Raw genomic sequence first — 16,208 nt, forward strand, 5'->3', positions numbered from 1 at the left:
GGTAAGCAAGAACAACTGAGAGAATGATTTAAAAACCCCATAATCTGACTTAACATATCTGGTTTCAATAAAAGCTGCCCCTTTCTAAACTGAGACTACTTCAGTCTTTCTTACATAAGTTGTAATTTAACATAAGGGATCAGTATTACTATCATTTACCTTTCCAGTTCTTTTGGTTTAAACTTCCACCAAGTATCCGGTTCACGAAATATAACTTTATAGTTGTGTTGCTGCGACTAAGAAAAGTATAGAAACACACATGTCACTGAATTCCCATATTCCCCAAACATCAAGTTAAGAATACAATTTAAAAGTGAAACCATCTACTTAGTCATGCCTCCGCTCCTAACACTGTTGTTTTCCCATAACTATATTATACAAATACCCTCATCATAAACGTATTATACAAATATGTCTATTCAAAGGTTATGGTTGTTCCTAACATATGTCTTGTCTCACTGACTGCTTCCAAAACCAAAGCTTAAAATAGTTATCTGGAAGTAAGCCCTACTGATTCAGTGGCTCTTGTTTCCAAACAGGTGAACATAAGATTTGGATGATTGCTTCTCTGAGTGTTAGATATCGAAGGATTCATTTAATGGGATTTGAGCTGATGCTCCCTCTAACCAATGTGCAATCATTACTCCATTTCTGGTCTTATAAAAACATAATCTTGACAGGCAATTGTCTATTCCTTTCCCAATTCTGTGTCAGTTCTGGTGAGATGAGTAACAACTACCGACAACACTAGACGGGCAGTAAGTGCCAGCCCCTCTCTCCAGACTGCCCGAGCCAAGAGAAAGCAACCACAGCTGATTCTGAACCAGAACTCACCCTACTGTTTACATTACCACAAAGTGTAGCGAACTTTTTAAAACATGGGATAAGGTTATGTTAAGTGGCCTTGGAGGGCCTAAAGGTGAATGGGCTCCATGTGTCATGTGGACATCATAGGGTCCATTCACCCACATCCTATCTCATTTGGCGCTATGGTCCTTTAGATCATATGTTTAAAGTACCATGCCACCTAATGATGCACATAGAAAACTTTAAATGCTTTAGTTCAACAACCCTAAATTATTGAATACTAACCAAAACAACATAAGGCTTCATCTCCCAAGCCTGAGTGTTTGTGTTGTCTATTATTATGGGTGTGATCCGTTTCTCAAAAGCTTCTTTGGCTGAAAAATATATCGGTAAATTAAAACAGTGTAATTTTTTTTGACAATAGAAGCAACATTAGATGTTATTTTAAAAGCAATTACAGAAAGATAACCTGGAATGGAATGTCATTTCTATATTCTTATTCTACCCAATTAATCTTAGCACAGAAATTTATGCAAATTACTATTATGATGTGGTGCTGGATTAGGTTTTACATGAAATTTAGACAAATTCATGGATAGCTAATAATAATGAGCCATCTAACTAGTCATTCCTCTGTTCCTAAAACTCTTAACCTGCTTTGTCAATGTTGTATGCAACAATTTGTTGACCTATAAGTATCAGTGTAAGAAGCTGTTGTCTTCCTGTCCTGCTTCTACATTTTTCAGAATGAATGAAAGAGTAATTTGCAAATGAGGATGCTAAGCTAAGCTAAATGAGGATGCTAAGCTAAGCTAAATGAACTCCTGATCAGATATTTTTACTGTGAAAATATAAATATATTGCATCCGATTAGTCTGTAAATGACAGCAAAACAGATTTATCTAATAAAGGGCTGCTTCTTATTCCTTGCAAAATCCTTATTCCTTGCAAAAACCTTATTCCTTGCAAAATAACTTCCTTCCTCCCATCCCTCCCCTTTGGGTAACTTCCCATCTCTTGGGTTGGAAACATTAATATATAATTCCATTCTTCCTTCCCTTTACACTGTTTTGCTATTCCTCCTTCTGGCCTGATAGTTATTATTTAGGAATTCTCTACACAGATTCTAACATATTAAATTATGAAGCCTTCTATTAAAAACGGTTCCCTCTTTCTCTAGAATTTTTTTTAAAACCTATTTTTGGGATGCCCTAATAAATCTACTCCCTGCCTATGTGACACAACCATCATAAAAAGCAAGGAGTTGAGAATCAAACATAACTTCACTAACACTACACCATCTCTTCATCTACACTATACCTTTTTATTTTTTTATTTATTCATTTAAAATATTTCTTCATGATCACGCAATCTTTTTGGTTCGAATCCGCGAGACATGGTCAGCTCCCGCCTGTCAGCTCTAGCTTGCAGAGAAATGAGAGAAGCCTCCCAGCAGGATGGCAACACATCCAGGCGTCCCCTGGGCAACATCTCTGTAGACAGCCAATTCTCTCACACCAGAAGCGACTTGCAGTATGTTCTCAAATTGCTCCCGACATGATTAAAAAAATCTTTTTGGTCACAGTGTATGGGATGTTTGGAATCAGTATATCCATCAAATATAAAATATATGAACACTGATAATAGTAAAAAGCAAATTGCAGAAGCTAATGAAAATGCATAAGTAGAAATGAGAGTACCGCTATACCCTCAACGTAATTCATATCATTTGTATTTATGGATTTTCTCATTCACCTACGTAATGATTTTCAATACTGACCTTTAAAAACATTATTTGATGTATGAGAATGCATACTGCTATTTTGAATCATTATGTATAATGTACTCTTTTCCTAGTCCCCACTCATGGATCTGTGTTATTGGAGATAACAGAGTGTCTTCTGAATTTTTTATTGACCAGAGTATGTGATCTTGGCAAAAGAATTCTAAGGAAGTTTATTATACATGGATATCAACATGCTTAAACAACAAAATATATTATTGAACCTGAACGACTAACAAGTTTTGTTTGGCCTCCACTTTTGTGGACTCCAGTCCACCATATCTGATGACATATATCCATGAAGGTTTATTTCACTTACAATTTGTTTTGTCTTTTAAGATGTCACAGGATTCTTTGCTGGTTTTGCTGTAACAGAACAACACAGCCATCCTTCTGGAAATTCAATAGAATAACACAGCTACCTCTCTAAAATATATTTAAGCAGTATGTTGTTCCTCTACGATATCCATTATACCTACACTTACCTCGTTTTCGATTCCATTCATGTGCTTCTCCTAAACAGTTAGCATCAAATTGGTATTCCCCATTTTTTTGGTAAAAATAATCATCTGTGCTAAGAATGATTCCACCAGGATTATCTTCAAGCAGAGCTCTGTACAAAATTATGAAACAAATCAAATCAGATACCACAGGCTTTCTCCTAAACTCAAAACAAGTTCTTTCACCCAAACTCAAAAGAAGCATGCACACACAACACACTTACTTCTAATGAACTGCTTTTTTTTTTTACAATGGCAGCATCAGTGATACATGAGTAGTCTTACTCTAACAATTCCTGTCCTTCCAATAAGTATATGTTATGTAGTAGTAGAATTGTTGTGTACTGTTCTGATTATTGTAAATTGTCTTTTCTATGTTGTTGTTCACCGCCACGAGTCGCCCTAGGGCTGAGAGTGGCGGTAAATAAGTGCAAGTAATAAATAAATAATAATAAATAGCAGTCATACAAAAAAAGTGCAAGCAGGTATCAGGGTGTCCAACCTGAGATAGTTACCTTCTTCTGTCGGAACACACAAATCAGAAGTTTGGCTCCCTACAATCGTGTCTCACAAATCAGGAGCTAGACTTAAGAATGTATGCTTGTGAAGGAAGCACTAGGCAGACTTGACATGAAGGTAGACAAGCATGGTGGAGGGTTGCTGTGAAGAGTGTGTTCATTCAGCAGCGAATGGAACACATCAAAGGGCTTTGAGCTGACAGAAACAGGGATTGGAGCTATAGCAAAAAATGTTTGGACTTGAGAAAGAAGGGGGAATTATCCCTTAGTTTGGGGCATCTTAAATAATGGATTAGGTTCCCCCCCCCCCCCTACTGTGTTTAATAGATGTATAGTGCTGTTGTCTTAGACTTGCATTTGGTTCACTACTCTGTGTAACAAAATTTAAAAAAATCTGTTCCTGGAATGGTATAAGGAAGTATGGAAATTGGCGATAAATGATATGCTGACAGGTATATTAAAAGTTAAAAGAAATATATGGAAACAAAGTGATTTTGATGATGTATGGAGAAAAATTATTGAAAAAGGATTAAAAAATAAAGAAGGAAAGTTACCTCCATAAGAAGAATTGAAATTTTGGACAGATGATATGTTAAAACTATTTTTAATATGTTTTATTGCATTTATATGTTTTAATTGTTTTATAATTTGATATGTTATATTTATTATTTGTTGTATGATGCGGCATTGAATGTTGCCATAACCTGTAAGCCGCTCTGAGTCCCCTTCGGGGTTGAGAAGAGTGGGGTATAAATACAGTAAATAAATAAATAAATAAAATAAAAGCTGTGGCTTGGGAGGGGGGAGGGGAGCACAGCGGTGATGGATAGATAATATGTATAAGCAGAAAAATAACACTAGATGCCAAAAGTTAAAGTACAGTAGGTTGTATTGAATAATATGTATCTGCTATAAAACAAACAATGTATAAGAAATGTATTGAACCATGATAAAATAATAATTTTAAAAAATCTGTTCCTAGCTTGAAAGTGTTATTTCTTGTTTAATTGTATGGTGTTTATTTTAAAAGTAGTTGTTACACTCCATAAACTTCATTTTTGTGGCTGCCACAAACTATGTTGAATTAGTTGAAACTCTGTGAGATATTCATTAAACAATTATAGCAAAATGTGCTGTAGGATGTCCCGCAAAAAACCAAAGATTTTTCAGTTTAATAAACATTTATCGTGTCTTTATCATAGAACCGATTAGAAAATGACATTTATAACCCTGGAACAAAAATAGTGTTACATATTGCTATCAAACCTGAATTGGAGTCATGCATACCAAAAAAATGCATACACACACAACAACACAACCACAAATCCACATTCAAGAGGTTATTTGGAGACGAACTAACCAATACAGCAAGGAAATAACTGGGGGAACAAGGACACAGTGTGTGGCATAATTCCTAGAGGTTAGAGTATGGGAGCCAGCCTGTTCCAAGGGATCTATCACAATGTTGTTCTCCATTCCTTCACCCGGAGCAATCCTTTGTCTCATGGTGTTGTTTTACATGAGGTATGGCACCAAATGGCACCAGGACTGTGGTGCAGGTGGTTGGGAGTCAGCTGCATTAAGATCACTACTGACCGAAAGGTAATGAGTTCGAAGCCAGCCCGGGTCGGAGTGAGCTCCCGACCAAAACTGTGTAGCTTGTTGTTGACCTTTGCAGGCCGAAGACAGTTGCATCTGTCAAGTAGGAAAATTAGGTACCACTTTGTGGAAAAGCTAAATTAGCTGATCTACGAGACCATAAAAAATCTCCAGGAAGTATGCAAGTATGCAAAGAATGAGGAAGCGACAGCTCCCCTGGTGGCCAGAAGCTGGAAAGTTAATAGCCTCTGAGTATCTGTCTATATATGTTGTGTGTCTATGGCATTGAATGTTTGCCATGTATATGTACATTGTAATCCGCCTTGAGTCCCCAGTGGGGTGAGAATACTGTAAATAAATAAATAAATAAATGGATCTCATTTAATAGAGGATGAAACCGGTTTGCAGAGGACCTGAACATTAGTGTTAGGAAGGAATCAGGCTTACATGTATGCACACTTAATGCAAAGCCACAATGAGAGAAAGAGCGAGAGAGGAAGAGAAAATAATACTTTAGTATGCAGCCTAAATAGTAACTCACCTTGCCAAATATGATTTGCCAGATCCAGGAACCCCTCTAAGAAGAACAAGGACATGACCTGCAAAAGGAGTCTTTCTTCTCACCGCATGATAACCAACAAGTGGATGGACTTGAGAGAAATTCATTTTTTGACTTCCATCTTTATTTCCCAATACCTTTGGTACAGAGGAGCTGTTGTCCCAGGACTGAGAGAATGCTTGAGGGATACATGTTTTTCGAAGACTTCTGTAATCTGAAGAAGGTCTCCACTTCCCTGGGCTGATTGCAACTGGCGTTACAAAGCTATGATTTGTAGTCTGAGGATAAAATGTAGGATAAAAAATAGGCCCTTGTGCTTGCTTCTGAAGCAATGAAAATTCTGAATTCCACATCTGATGAGTTGGGTCAACATTCATAAAAGATGTGAATTTTAAACCAGATCCTGCACAGATATCAGGCACAGCAGCATTTTTAGGACTCTGATGCACATCCATGGCATGTGCCTGGTTTGTAGCATCTTGTAAAGTAAAACTATCAAATGCACTTGTCTCAGATTCAGCAAATTCCTGGTGGAGTTGAGTTGGTATTCCATTTTCAGTTGTAAAGTCCGAACAAATGTTATGTGTTTGAGATGAGTCAGTACCAGACACTTCCTTGTCTACTAGGGGAATACCTTCAAGCGCCACACCACTGTCAAGTACTACTGCAGGCAAACTACAGTTCTCTGGAACAGATGCAAAAGTATCGATCTCATCTAATAGGCTAGCCTTTGTCTGAACACTTGATTTTCTACAAATCAAGTCAGAGGATTTATAGCAATCTGCATTTAATGGTGTAAAGGTGCTTTCTAATTTTTCACTGTCTGTTTCCATTTGTTGTGAAGAAAGCATAGCATTATAACCTAAACTGGATTTTACATGCTGAGATGACTCCTTAACATAGTCAGGAGTATTATAGTACAAAGCCAGAGAAAGATTATCCAAGATCTGGTCATTTTCTGAATCCTTCATTTCACAATCTACATTATCTTCCCCCAAAGAATTATGTAGCAAAGATAAAAGTTCTTCAGATGATAAAGATTTCTCAGTTTCTTTACTAGCATTCACAGTTTTTATTGAAGCAGAACTTTGGCCATCTGTTTCAGAGCAAGGCTGATTTTCACCAACCAGTGATGCAGATATGGAATCAAAACCTGAGACTTCGGATGTTATATCCTTTGCAGCTGTGGACAATTCCAGAAGGTAATCCATTGTGTCTTCCACTATCAAACAAAGAAAGATCAGTGTTGTGGGAAGATATACAAAGACTTTTCTCTGGTAAAACATTAGGAACACCATAGGGCTAGACATAACTTATTTTCTTTTGAAGATTACCTTGTTCTCTATATATCCTGCCAGCCTCTGATTCAGTATCTTTTTGTCCATTCTCCAACTAAAAAAAAAGCTGAAGACTGAAAACTACATAAGGGCCAAACAGCAGTGCTTTGATCTAACTATGAGAAGCTAGTTTGTTTATTTGAGGAACTAGTATAAATTACTTTTTAACACCAAGTGATCAAAAGCAGTGCCTGCAATAAGCACATAATTACACAGCCTACACCAGGGATCCCCAAACTAAGGCCCAGGGGCCGGATACAGGCCTCCAAGGTCATTTACACAGCCCTCACTCAGGGTCAATCTAAGTCTGAAATGACTTGAAAGCACAAAACAACAACAACAACAACAACCCTATCTCATCAGCCAACAGCAGGCCCACACTTCCCACTGAAATACTAATAACTTTATATTTGTTAAAATGGTTCTTTATTTTAATTAATGTATTGTTTTTAAGTGTTTTTTGCACTACAAATAAGATATGTGCAGTGTGCATAGGAATTCATTCATGCTTTTTTCAAATTATAATCCTGCCCTCCAACAGTTTGATGGACTGTGACTTGGCCCTCTGTTTAAAATGTTTGAGGATCCCTGGCCTACACCAATTCAAATGGCCCACATTACCAAAAAATAAAATATCAAAATTTTGCTGGCATAAATGCGGGGGAATTGGAGGGTTTATCCATACATGGTGGAACTGTGAAAAACTACAAAATTTCTACAAAAAGATTAAAAGATGGAGTTATTAGGGAGAAGAATTGAAGTAAACAAAAACAATTCTTTACCCAATAAATTGAAGGTAATGGGAGGAATAAAGGCCAGCGAAATTGCAAAATATATGATAACAGCTACCCAAGCGACAGTTGCCTTATAATGGAAAGATGAAGGGAAATGGGAAATTTTTAAAAATGGCTCAAAGATTACCTAACTGAAAGGAGAACAAATTATATGAATGGTCATCCAAAGGAGAACGAGGAACTAAAGAGGAAAGAGCTTATAACCCAGGGGTCCTCAAACTATGGCCCGGGGACCACATGCGGCCCGCTGAGGGCATTTATCTGGCCCGCCAAGGAGGAGGGCTCCCTCTCAGTGGAATCAGTCTTGGCTCTGCTAACGCAGAGCACCTTTCATTCTTTTTGTCTCCCTCTCACGCTGCATGCCAAGTTTGGTTGAATTCCATTGTTGGGACAGTTCAGAAAGCTCTTTGATTGCAGGAGCTACTCCAATTCCCACATGTCTAAGTGTATTTCTCCCAAACCTCTAGTATTTTCTGTTGGCTCTGGAAAATAGAGTGCATCTACACTGCAGAATTAATGCAGTTTGACGCCAGTTTGACTGCCACGGCGTAATGCTATGGAAACCTGGAATTTAAATTTTTTTAAGCTCTTTCACCTTTTCTGCCAAAAGATCAAACTGCAGCTCCAGGATTCCATAACGTTGAGTTAAAGTGGTTCTTCATTTTAAAAATTGTATATGTTCTCATCTTGTTTTGTTTGTTTTTTTACTACAAAATAAGATATGTGCAGCATGCATAGGAATTTGATCTTTTTTTAAAAAAAATTTAGTCCAGCCCTCAATGGTCTGAGGGACAGTGAACTGGCCCCCTGTTTAAAAAGTTTGAGGACCCCTGTTATAACCAGAGTGAAAGGAAAAGGAAAATCTAAGGAACTCCCAAAGGGGGGGGGGGGGAGGAAGAGGGAGTGGGAAAAATGGATAGGTGTAAGTAATAGATGTACAGAACTGTAAAGGATAAAATGTAATCAATACAATGTGTTATAAGAGGTAAATAACAATAATATATCGTTCTGCAAATGCAATCATGACAATGTTACCAATTACTTACATCTAACAAATGATAAAAAATTAAAAAATGAGAATGAAGGTGGAACTCTGTTGGATTCAGAATGTATAACCAAATAAAATAAAAATATAAGTTACTAGTAAATATAATAACTATATATTTTATACTTTTGTAAAATAGTAATGTTTTCTAGTCATAACACCTAAATTTAACTGCTCAAATAAAGGAGGAAAGGAAGAAGATACTTAAGAAGTGCTGTCATATGATCTAAACCCAAATCTTGACAGCATCTGTTAAATAAATGAAAAATGCACAGGCAATAAATATTGCCACAAACGAGAAACAAGTAAGTAAATTATGATAGTGAGCAAACTCTTTCAACAAAATTAGGAGTGTTGGCTGCAAAATGCAACTGGAAATCCAAATCACTCAAAAATGAAGAACGGTGATTCTGTGTGACATTGCTGAAAACCATCGAAGATAAGGAGTCTAGAACTATCTCTCCAGTGAAAAAAAATAATGAAGACTAACATAGGTCTTCACGTTAATAAAACAAAACTTGCTTCATATGAAACAAAACTGAACCTAGAATGTGTAGTGCCACCACTTAATAGAAAATGAAAGTTTGCCTTGTCTGGTAGAAAAGGTTGTCAGAGATTCATCATTCTAGTTTCTTTCAGGCTCTCTGGGCTTTCCACTGAATCAACACTGTAATTAACTCTTTCACATTTTTATATTCTGTGGTTAAACATGCATAAAAAACCCAAAATTATAAAGGCATTTGTTTCCAAAAGCCTAAACATTTGTCACTGAAATCTGAATGGCATAAGAGCAGTGCCGATTGTTGAGCTGTCATATGTTAATAATTCTAGTAACAGTAGATTACGGCTTATGTTTCAGTAACACAGGATTGAATTAATGAACCCACATCTGACCTTTCAGTACAAACAGCCTTTGCTAGAAGGAGGGCTATTAAAATATTGACAGACCAACTAATTTTTTTAATCAAACAGAAGGAAAATAAAAACAATGAACTGGATCTGAATCAATGTAAGGGATTTTTTTTCTGAAAAATCACATCCCCATATTAAGCACACAAGATGACACAACTGATAAAATTTTGTTTACCTTGGAAATCACATTCAGACAGCACCATGTAAATGACAGTGGGATCCAGATCAGAAAATACTTCTGAAAGATTGCTGATGAGCTCCTCTTTCTTGGTCCCATGTGGTGTTTGTACCATTGCTTGATCAGATGCTGAGGACATGAATTCAGGTGGAATTGTCTCTGTGTTTTTTATTTTTTTCGATGGGCTCACACCTAGGTTTTTCTTTTTCTTTGGCATTTTCTTTCTTAACAAAAATGTTCCTTTGTGTTTTCTTTTATTTGCATGATGCTAGTTATGTCAAGAACAAAAGAAATGCATTTTTACAAACACAAACCCAGATAAAAAAAAACCTAGAGTGGAGAGGAGACAAGTATTTTAAAACATGCAATCATGATTTATCTTTTATATGACACTCTGTACAAACACACACACAGCCTAACAACTAATCTAGAGAAAATAAAGACAAAGCATCTAATATCGAACAAATATCCAGGTACAGATTTTCTTAGGTAAATTAAAGAGGGAAATCCGTCTTATAGAAAAAATGTTTCAACCATGTATCAAATTCTTCATTAGTCTTAATGACCAAATTTCAGATGTGCCCTATAAAATATTATTCAATAGTACAATTTGCAAAATAGAACAAAGCAATATAATACATCAGCTGTGTCACATGCAGAACAGCGTATTATCAAAAATAATTATGTGTTATATATTCTGGTCTAAGAATTTTGAAAAAGGAAAATGCAGCCTATATACATAGATAATTCTCCAATTGTTTAACAAAGCTTGGCTATCTTCTTTAAAATACAAATTGTGCTCACTTGCATCGATGCTGATTTAGCACAAATGTGTGTCACCCCTCCCCCAAGAAGGGGGTTTGGCTCCCTGTGAGAGCACCAAATTCACATGAAATAAGTGTACTAAACACAAATTTCATGTGAATTTGTACTAGTGTAGAAGACCGCTCAGTTGAAATACACCATCCATCCATGGGTTCAATGTTTATAATTTTCAGGGATGGTTACTACAGATAATGTTACCTAAACTAGTGATATGAGCTTTCTGGAACAATTAGAACAAGAAAAAATTGTAAATTTTCATATGCATTTTTTAAAACGATGAAACTGGAAAGAACACTATATTTTACATCATTTTAGAGAGATGTAGCTTACATATAAAATGTCAGCAATTTGCCTTTCTTTTCCTAAGGTATCACCATCGTAATTATCAATTTTACTCACTCGTTTCTTACATTCATTTCAGTTTGAGAAAACCCAATTCAGTACTATTTGAACATCAGTCTTCACTAAAGGATAGATGCGAGTCAGTGGCTACAGATAGCACACCATATTTTGTCTGGACAGCTTGTATTTATTATGACTGAAGAACGCTGACTTCCACTCTGCCAAGTAATGCAGTTTGAAATGCATTTGATGGTCTGCAAGCTTACTAGTGCATTCATTTCCCAGCGTATGATTCGGAGCACTAGGTTTTGTCAATGGTTGTCTCCTTAAAATAGTCGGAACTTCATATTTAGCCCATCTAATGTGATTGATTGCAATAAAAAAGCCCAGGGAACTATGGATAAATATGTGTGCTTGTGTATATTAAGTCACACAGAGTGGAAATTTCCCCACATCTCTGACCTAAACTTGAGGAGTGGGCACTGTCAAAAGATCTGGGAGCCAATTGCCAAACCCCGCTTCAAAACTTAACGCCAACAAAAGTGCTTTTTTTTTTAAACCAGAAACGACTGTTAGTATATTTTCAAATTTTAAAAAATAAAAACTCATTCCACACAGGTTTCTATGCTTGACTCTAATAGAAGATCACTGCTTCTGAGAGAATTTTTGACTTTATTTGGACGGCATGGTAGTCTGGATATGTCCTAAAATATTGCCTTAGAAGTGCACATGGCCCACAGAATGCATGATCCATGGCCAGTGTACAGGGTGCATAGAGGACAAGGATGCTGAACAAACACTGTATGCTTAAAGCATTGAACATAAACTTTGTGACATCTTAACACAAGAGTATAAAAGGAATATGAAAATATTTACTCACTCTGACTTCGACCAAAAAAAGATTCAGTGGTCCCTTCTTTTCCACATTTCATCTCTTTATGATTAATGACTTGAAAGAGCATTAATCAATGATACGGAGTGAAACTTTTCAGTATCTATTACTTCAGACAATTATCCCTTTCGAAACTCCTCCTGAGAAACGTAATAATTCAGTCTGCCTTTTGCTTCATTTGTTTAACCTGGTGTTGGAATTCATTAACCTACAAGCAAAATAAGCAACAGTTAAAAGTCAAAACATATTTGCTCATATAAAAACAGAATTTTAATTTACTTGTACAGATTATAATACAGGCTTGCAAAATTGAGGGCCGTAAACCCCCTTTAAAGAACATATTCTGGTTTTATAGGAATCTGGTGTCCTAAACTCCAAAATCACTTCAGATTTGGTCCATAATGTACAGTTGTTGCGGTACTGCGGTTGCTGTTTATTTATACAGTGCCATCAAATGTATATGGTGCTTCACAGTAAAATATCTAATAAACAGTTGGTCCTGCCCAAGTTAAACAATCTAAAACTTGTGTGTAAACACATAAAAACAGAGAGATAAGGAGGAATAACAAAACACAAAACTGAATAATTCAACTACAAAACAAATAATCTGGATCAGTGGTTCTCAACCTTCCTAATGCCATGGCCCCTTAATACAGTGCCTCACGTTGTGGTGACACCTAACCATAAAATTATTTTTGTTGCTACTTCATTACTGTAATTTTGCTACTGTTATTAATCGTAATGTAAATATCTGATATGTGGGATGTATTTTCATTCACTGAATCAAATCTGAACTAAACTGGACACATAGACTCAATGTGGCCAACTGTTAATACAGGCGGGGTTTGGTGGTAACTGGCCATGGCATATGGGAGTTATAGTTCACCCGCATCCAAAGAGCACTGAACCCAGCTGACAACAGATCTGGACCAAATTTGTCAGTCTTTCCTTTTGTTTTGTTTTTTATTAATGCTCTCATTAGAAAATGCATAAGGATGTGGGAGAACTACAACTCCCAAAATGGTGGGTCAATCCTCCCCATATCCCACTAGTATTCACAGTTGGCCATGTTGGGTCTGTGAGCCAAGTTTGATCCAGATCCGTCGTTTTAAAAAAAACCTGTGATGCTGCTATTAACAAACATTTTTCATGTAAATCTATACTCCCCCTTTTGTTTTTAATGTAATTTAAACCAGAATAGAGGTTTTGGTTTCAAAACTACTGTGGAAGGTTGCTAGGAAGTAGCCTATAATGTTGCTTTGTGACAGTAACAGAATGGTTATACTATACTTAGTTTCCATCTATTCAGTCTACAGATCTGCAAACAAATATTTCATGAGAGAATGCACAATATTTATAGGCACTGGGGACATCTGTAAGAGCAAATCAATATTTTCACAACAATTCAAATTGTACTGTTTGTTATTGATAAGAAATTTATTATTCATGCCTTAGTTTTATTCAAACTGTAATGACAGATAGTGTTAAGAAATTGAACTAAAAACTATGCAACTCTAAGGCCCCTTCAACACTACCCAATAAAATCCAGATTATCAGCTTTGAACTAAATTACACGGCAGTGTAGGTTCATATAATTCAGTTCAAAGCAGATCATGTGGATTATCTCTTTTGATAATCTGGATTTTATGGCAGTGTAGAAGGGGCCTAAGACAAAGCTTCTTAAACTGTGGACCATGATCCTATTTAGGGTTCGCTAACTGAATGAGGGGGTTATGAAAAATGTGTGTAGTTTGCCACCTAGTGGCTGTTTCAGACATTCAAGTGAATCTATTCGCAACCACATGCAGCAAATGCTTGTTTCACTTCATATAAAAGGAAAACCGGTCTGCCTTGTTTAGCAAGCTTTGCAAATGCTGAATTTGTCTGATGGTTACCTTTTCAAATTCAGAAATACTTACCTTCAAATTTGGATTCTAAAAAACTAAGTCGGGTTCACACCTATACTCCACTGAAATCAAAAACATCATTCACCTGCCATTAAAAATTCAAGAGGACATCTAATCACCTCTCAACAAAAGTTTGCTCGAGGCAATGTCAGGCCATTATATGCTAATCAAGGTGGTCAGTTGAAACATTCACACCTAGCTCCAACAGACAAGAGTCCTTTGTCTCACCCTGGTCATTCCACAGATATATAAACCCTTTTTCCTAGTTCCAACAGACCTCACTACTTCTGAGGATGCTTGCCATAGATGCAGGCGAAACGTCAGGAGAGAATGCCTCTAGACCATGGCCATATAGCCCGAAAAACCTACAACAACCCAGTGATTCCGGCCATGAAAGCCTTCGACAATACATTAAATTCAAGAGGAGTTTGCCTGCAACCTGAACAGGGGAAAAGGGGCTAATACTACTACTTTGGGGGGGGGGGGGATAGGGAGGATATGGATTGCATGCATGTATGTGAACAGACCATAATGTACTGCTGAGAATATGCAAGAATATCCTGTCACCTGATGTTAATTTTCTTGTGACTGATAACATTATGCAATACGATTTTTGGTCTTGGAATAAAAATGTCATTTCCTAATTGGTTCTATCATAAAAACATGGAAAAAGTTTATTAAATTGCAAAAACTTTGTTTTTCTGGGACATCTTGAAGCACATTTTGCTATAGTTTTTGAATGAATATCTCAAGTCTCAACCACTTCAACATAGTTTGTGGCAGCCACAAATACGAGAATAATAACTACTTGCAAAAGCACCATACAATTAAATCGGAAATAACACTTTCACACCAGGAACAGAATTTTTTTCAAGTTTTGTTATATAGTTAATTTTTTAAAAAAAATTCATACAAAAATATTGACTTACCTATGAAAGTATAATTGTGCTTTGGATTTTTTCACACATTTCTTGCTATAATCATATGCAGAATAAAAATACGTTCTGCATTTTTGTATAGCTTTTAATGTTAAAAGAACACTGAGAAGAATGGGGTGTTTGGAATGAATGTTGCCTCACTTTTCTGTGCTCATGAACTCTCTAGTTAACTTTATGCTCTCCCCACTCCTCTCTTATGAGGAAGTTTTCACCCTCTCCATTGTCACCCCCTGACTGCTGTATACATTCTGATTTTAATTTTTTAAATGTTCAAATCATAATATATATTTATATACTGTCTATGAGGCCCCTAGAACAGTGTTTCTCAACCTGGCGGTTGGGACCCCTGTGGAGGTCGCGAGGGGGTGACAAGCCATCAGAAAACACAGTATTTTTTGTTGGTCATGGGGTTCTGTGTGGGAAGTTTGGCTCAATTCTATAATTGGTGGAGTTCAGAATGCTCCTTGACTGTAGGTGAACTATAAATCCCAGCAACTACAACTCCCAAATGTCAAGGTCTATTTTCCTCAAACTCCACCAATGTCCACATTTGGGCATATGGAGTATTCATGTCAAGTTTGGCCCAGATTGTTTGAGTCCACAATGCTCTCTGTATGTAGGTGAACTACAACTCCAAAACTTAAGGTCCAAACCCTTCCAATATTTTCTGTCAGTCATGGGAGTTCTGTGTGCCAATTTTGTTCAATTCCATCGTTGGTGGAGTTCAGAATGCTCTTTGCTTGTAGGCTGACTATAAATCCCAGCAACTACAATGACAAAATTAATCCCCCCCCCCCCAACCCCACCAATATTCAAATTTGGGCATATTGGGTATTTGGGATTTGAAAATACATCCTGCATATCAGATATTGACATTATGATTCATAACAGTAGCAGTTACAAAGTAGCAATAAAGTAGCAATGAAAATATTATGGTTGGGGGTCACCACAACGTAAGGAACTGTACTAAGGGGTCTTGGCATTAGGAAGGTTGAGAATCACTGCCCTAGAACCATCAGAAATGCAAAACACTTGTGGTTAATACAGGAAGTCCCTGAGGTACAAACATCTGAGTTACAAACTATTCATAGTAAAGAATGGGGGTGAGACAAATCTACCCCTCAGATGGGAAATTCACTACTGGAAGTGTTGTTTTCATGGGGAAAAGGTGTCTCCACTTAAGCTTTATCACCAGCCCTTGTTTCCACAACAAGCCAAATTTTTCAAAATCCATTTCTTATAGGGACAGAAAGTGAAGGAAAATCCTCTGAA

At 36.7% G+C, this 16,208-nt stretch overlaps 1 protein-coding gene across 5 annotated transcripts in view; it reads right to left on the reverse strand.

The window, feature by feature from the left end:
- N4BP2 (NEDD4 binding protein 2) overlaps positions 1 to 16,208 on the reverse strand; it is a 53,016-nt gene that overhangs the window by 24,208 nt on the left and 12,600 nt on the right. For 3 of the 5 annotated variants that reach the window (XM_067468799.1, XM_067468800.1, XM_060778430.2), the window contains exons 2-7: positions 12,080 to 12,299; positions 10,030 to 10,300; positions 5,749 to 6,988; positions 3,076 to 3,203; positions 1,093 to 1,181; positions 160 to 236 (exon numbers count right to left, since the gene is read on the reverse strand). In XM_067468799.1, the coding sequence (XP_067324900.1) occupies positions 160 to 236; positions 1,093 to 1,181; positions 3,076 to 3,203; positions 5,749 to 6,988; positions 10,030 to 10,249 (1,754 nt within the window). In that variant the 5' untranslated portion in view covers positions 10,250 to 10,300; positions 12,080 to 12,299. Of the gene's footprint in view, positions 1 to 159; positions 237 to 1,092; positions 1,182 to 3,075; positions 3,204 to 5,748; positions 6,989 to 10,029; positions 10,363 to 12,079; positions 12,300 to 16,208 lie in introns of all 5 variants that reach the window. The other 2 variants (XM_067468798.1, XM_067468801.1) reach the window with 2 other exon arrangements.

This window comes from Anolis sagrei, chromosome 5 (assembly GCF_037176765.1).
Source record: "Anolis sagrei isolate rAnoSag1 chromosome 5, rAnoSag1.mat, whole genome shotgun sequence".
Taxonomy (NCBI): domain Eukaryota; kingdom Metazoa; phylum Chordata; class Lepidosauria; order Squamata; family Dactyloidae; genus Anolis; species Anolis sagrei.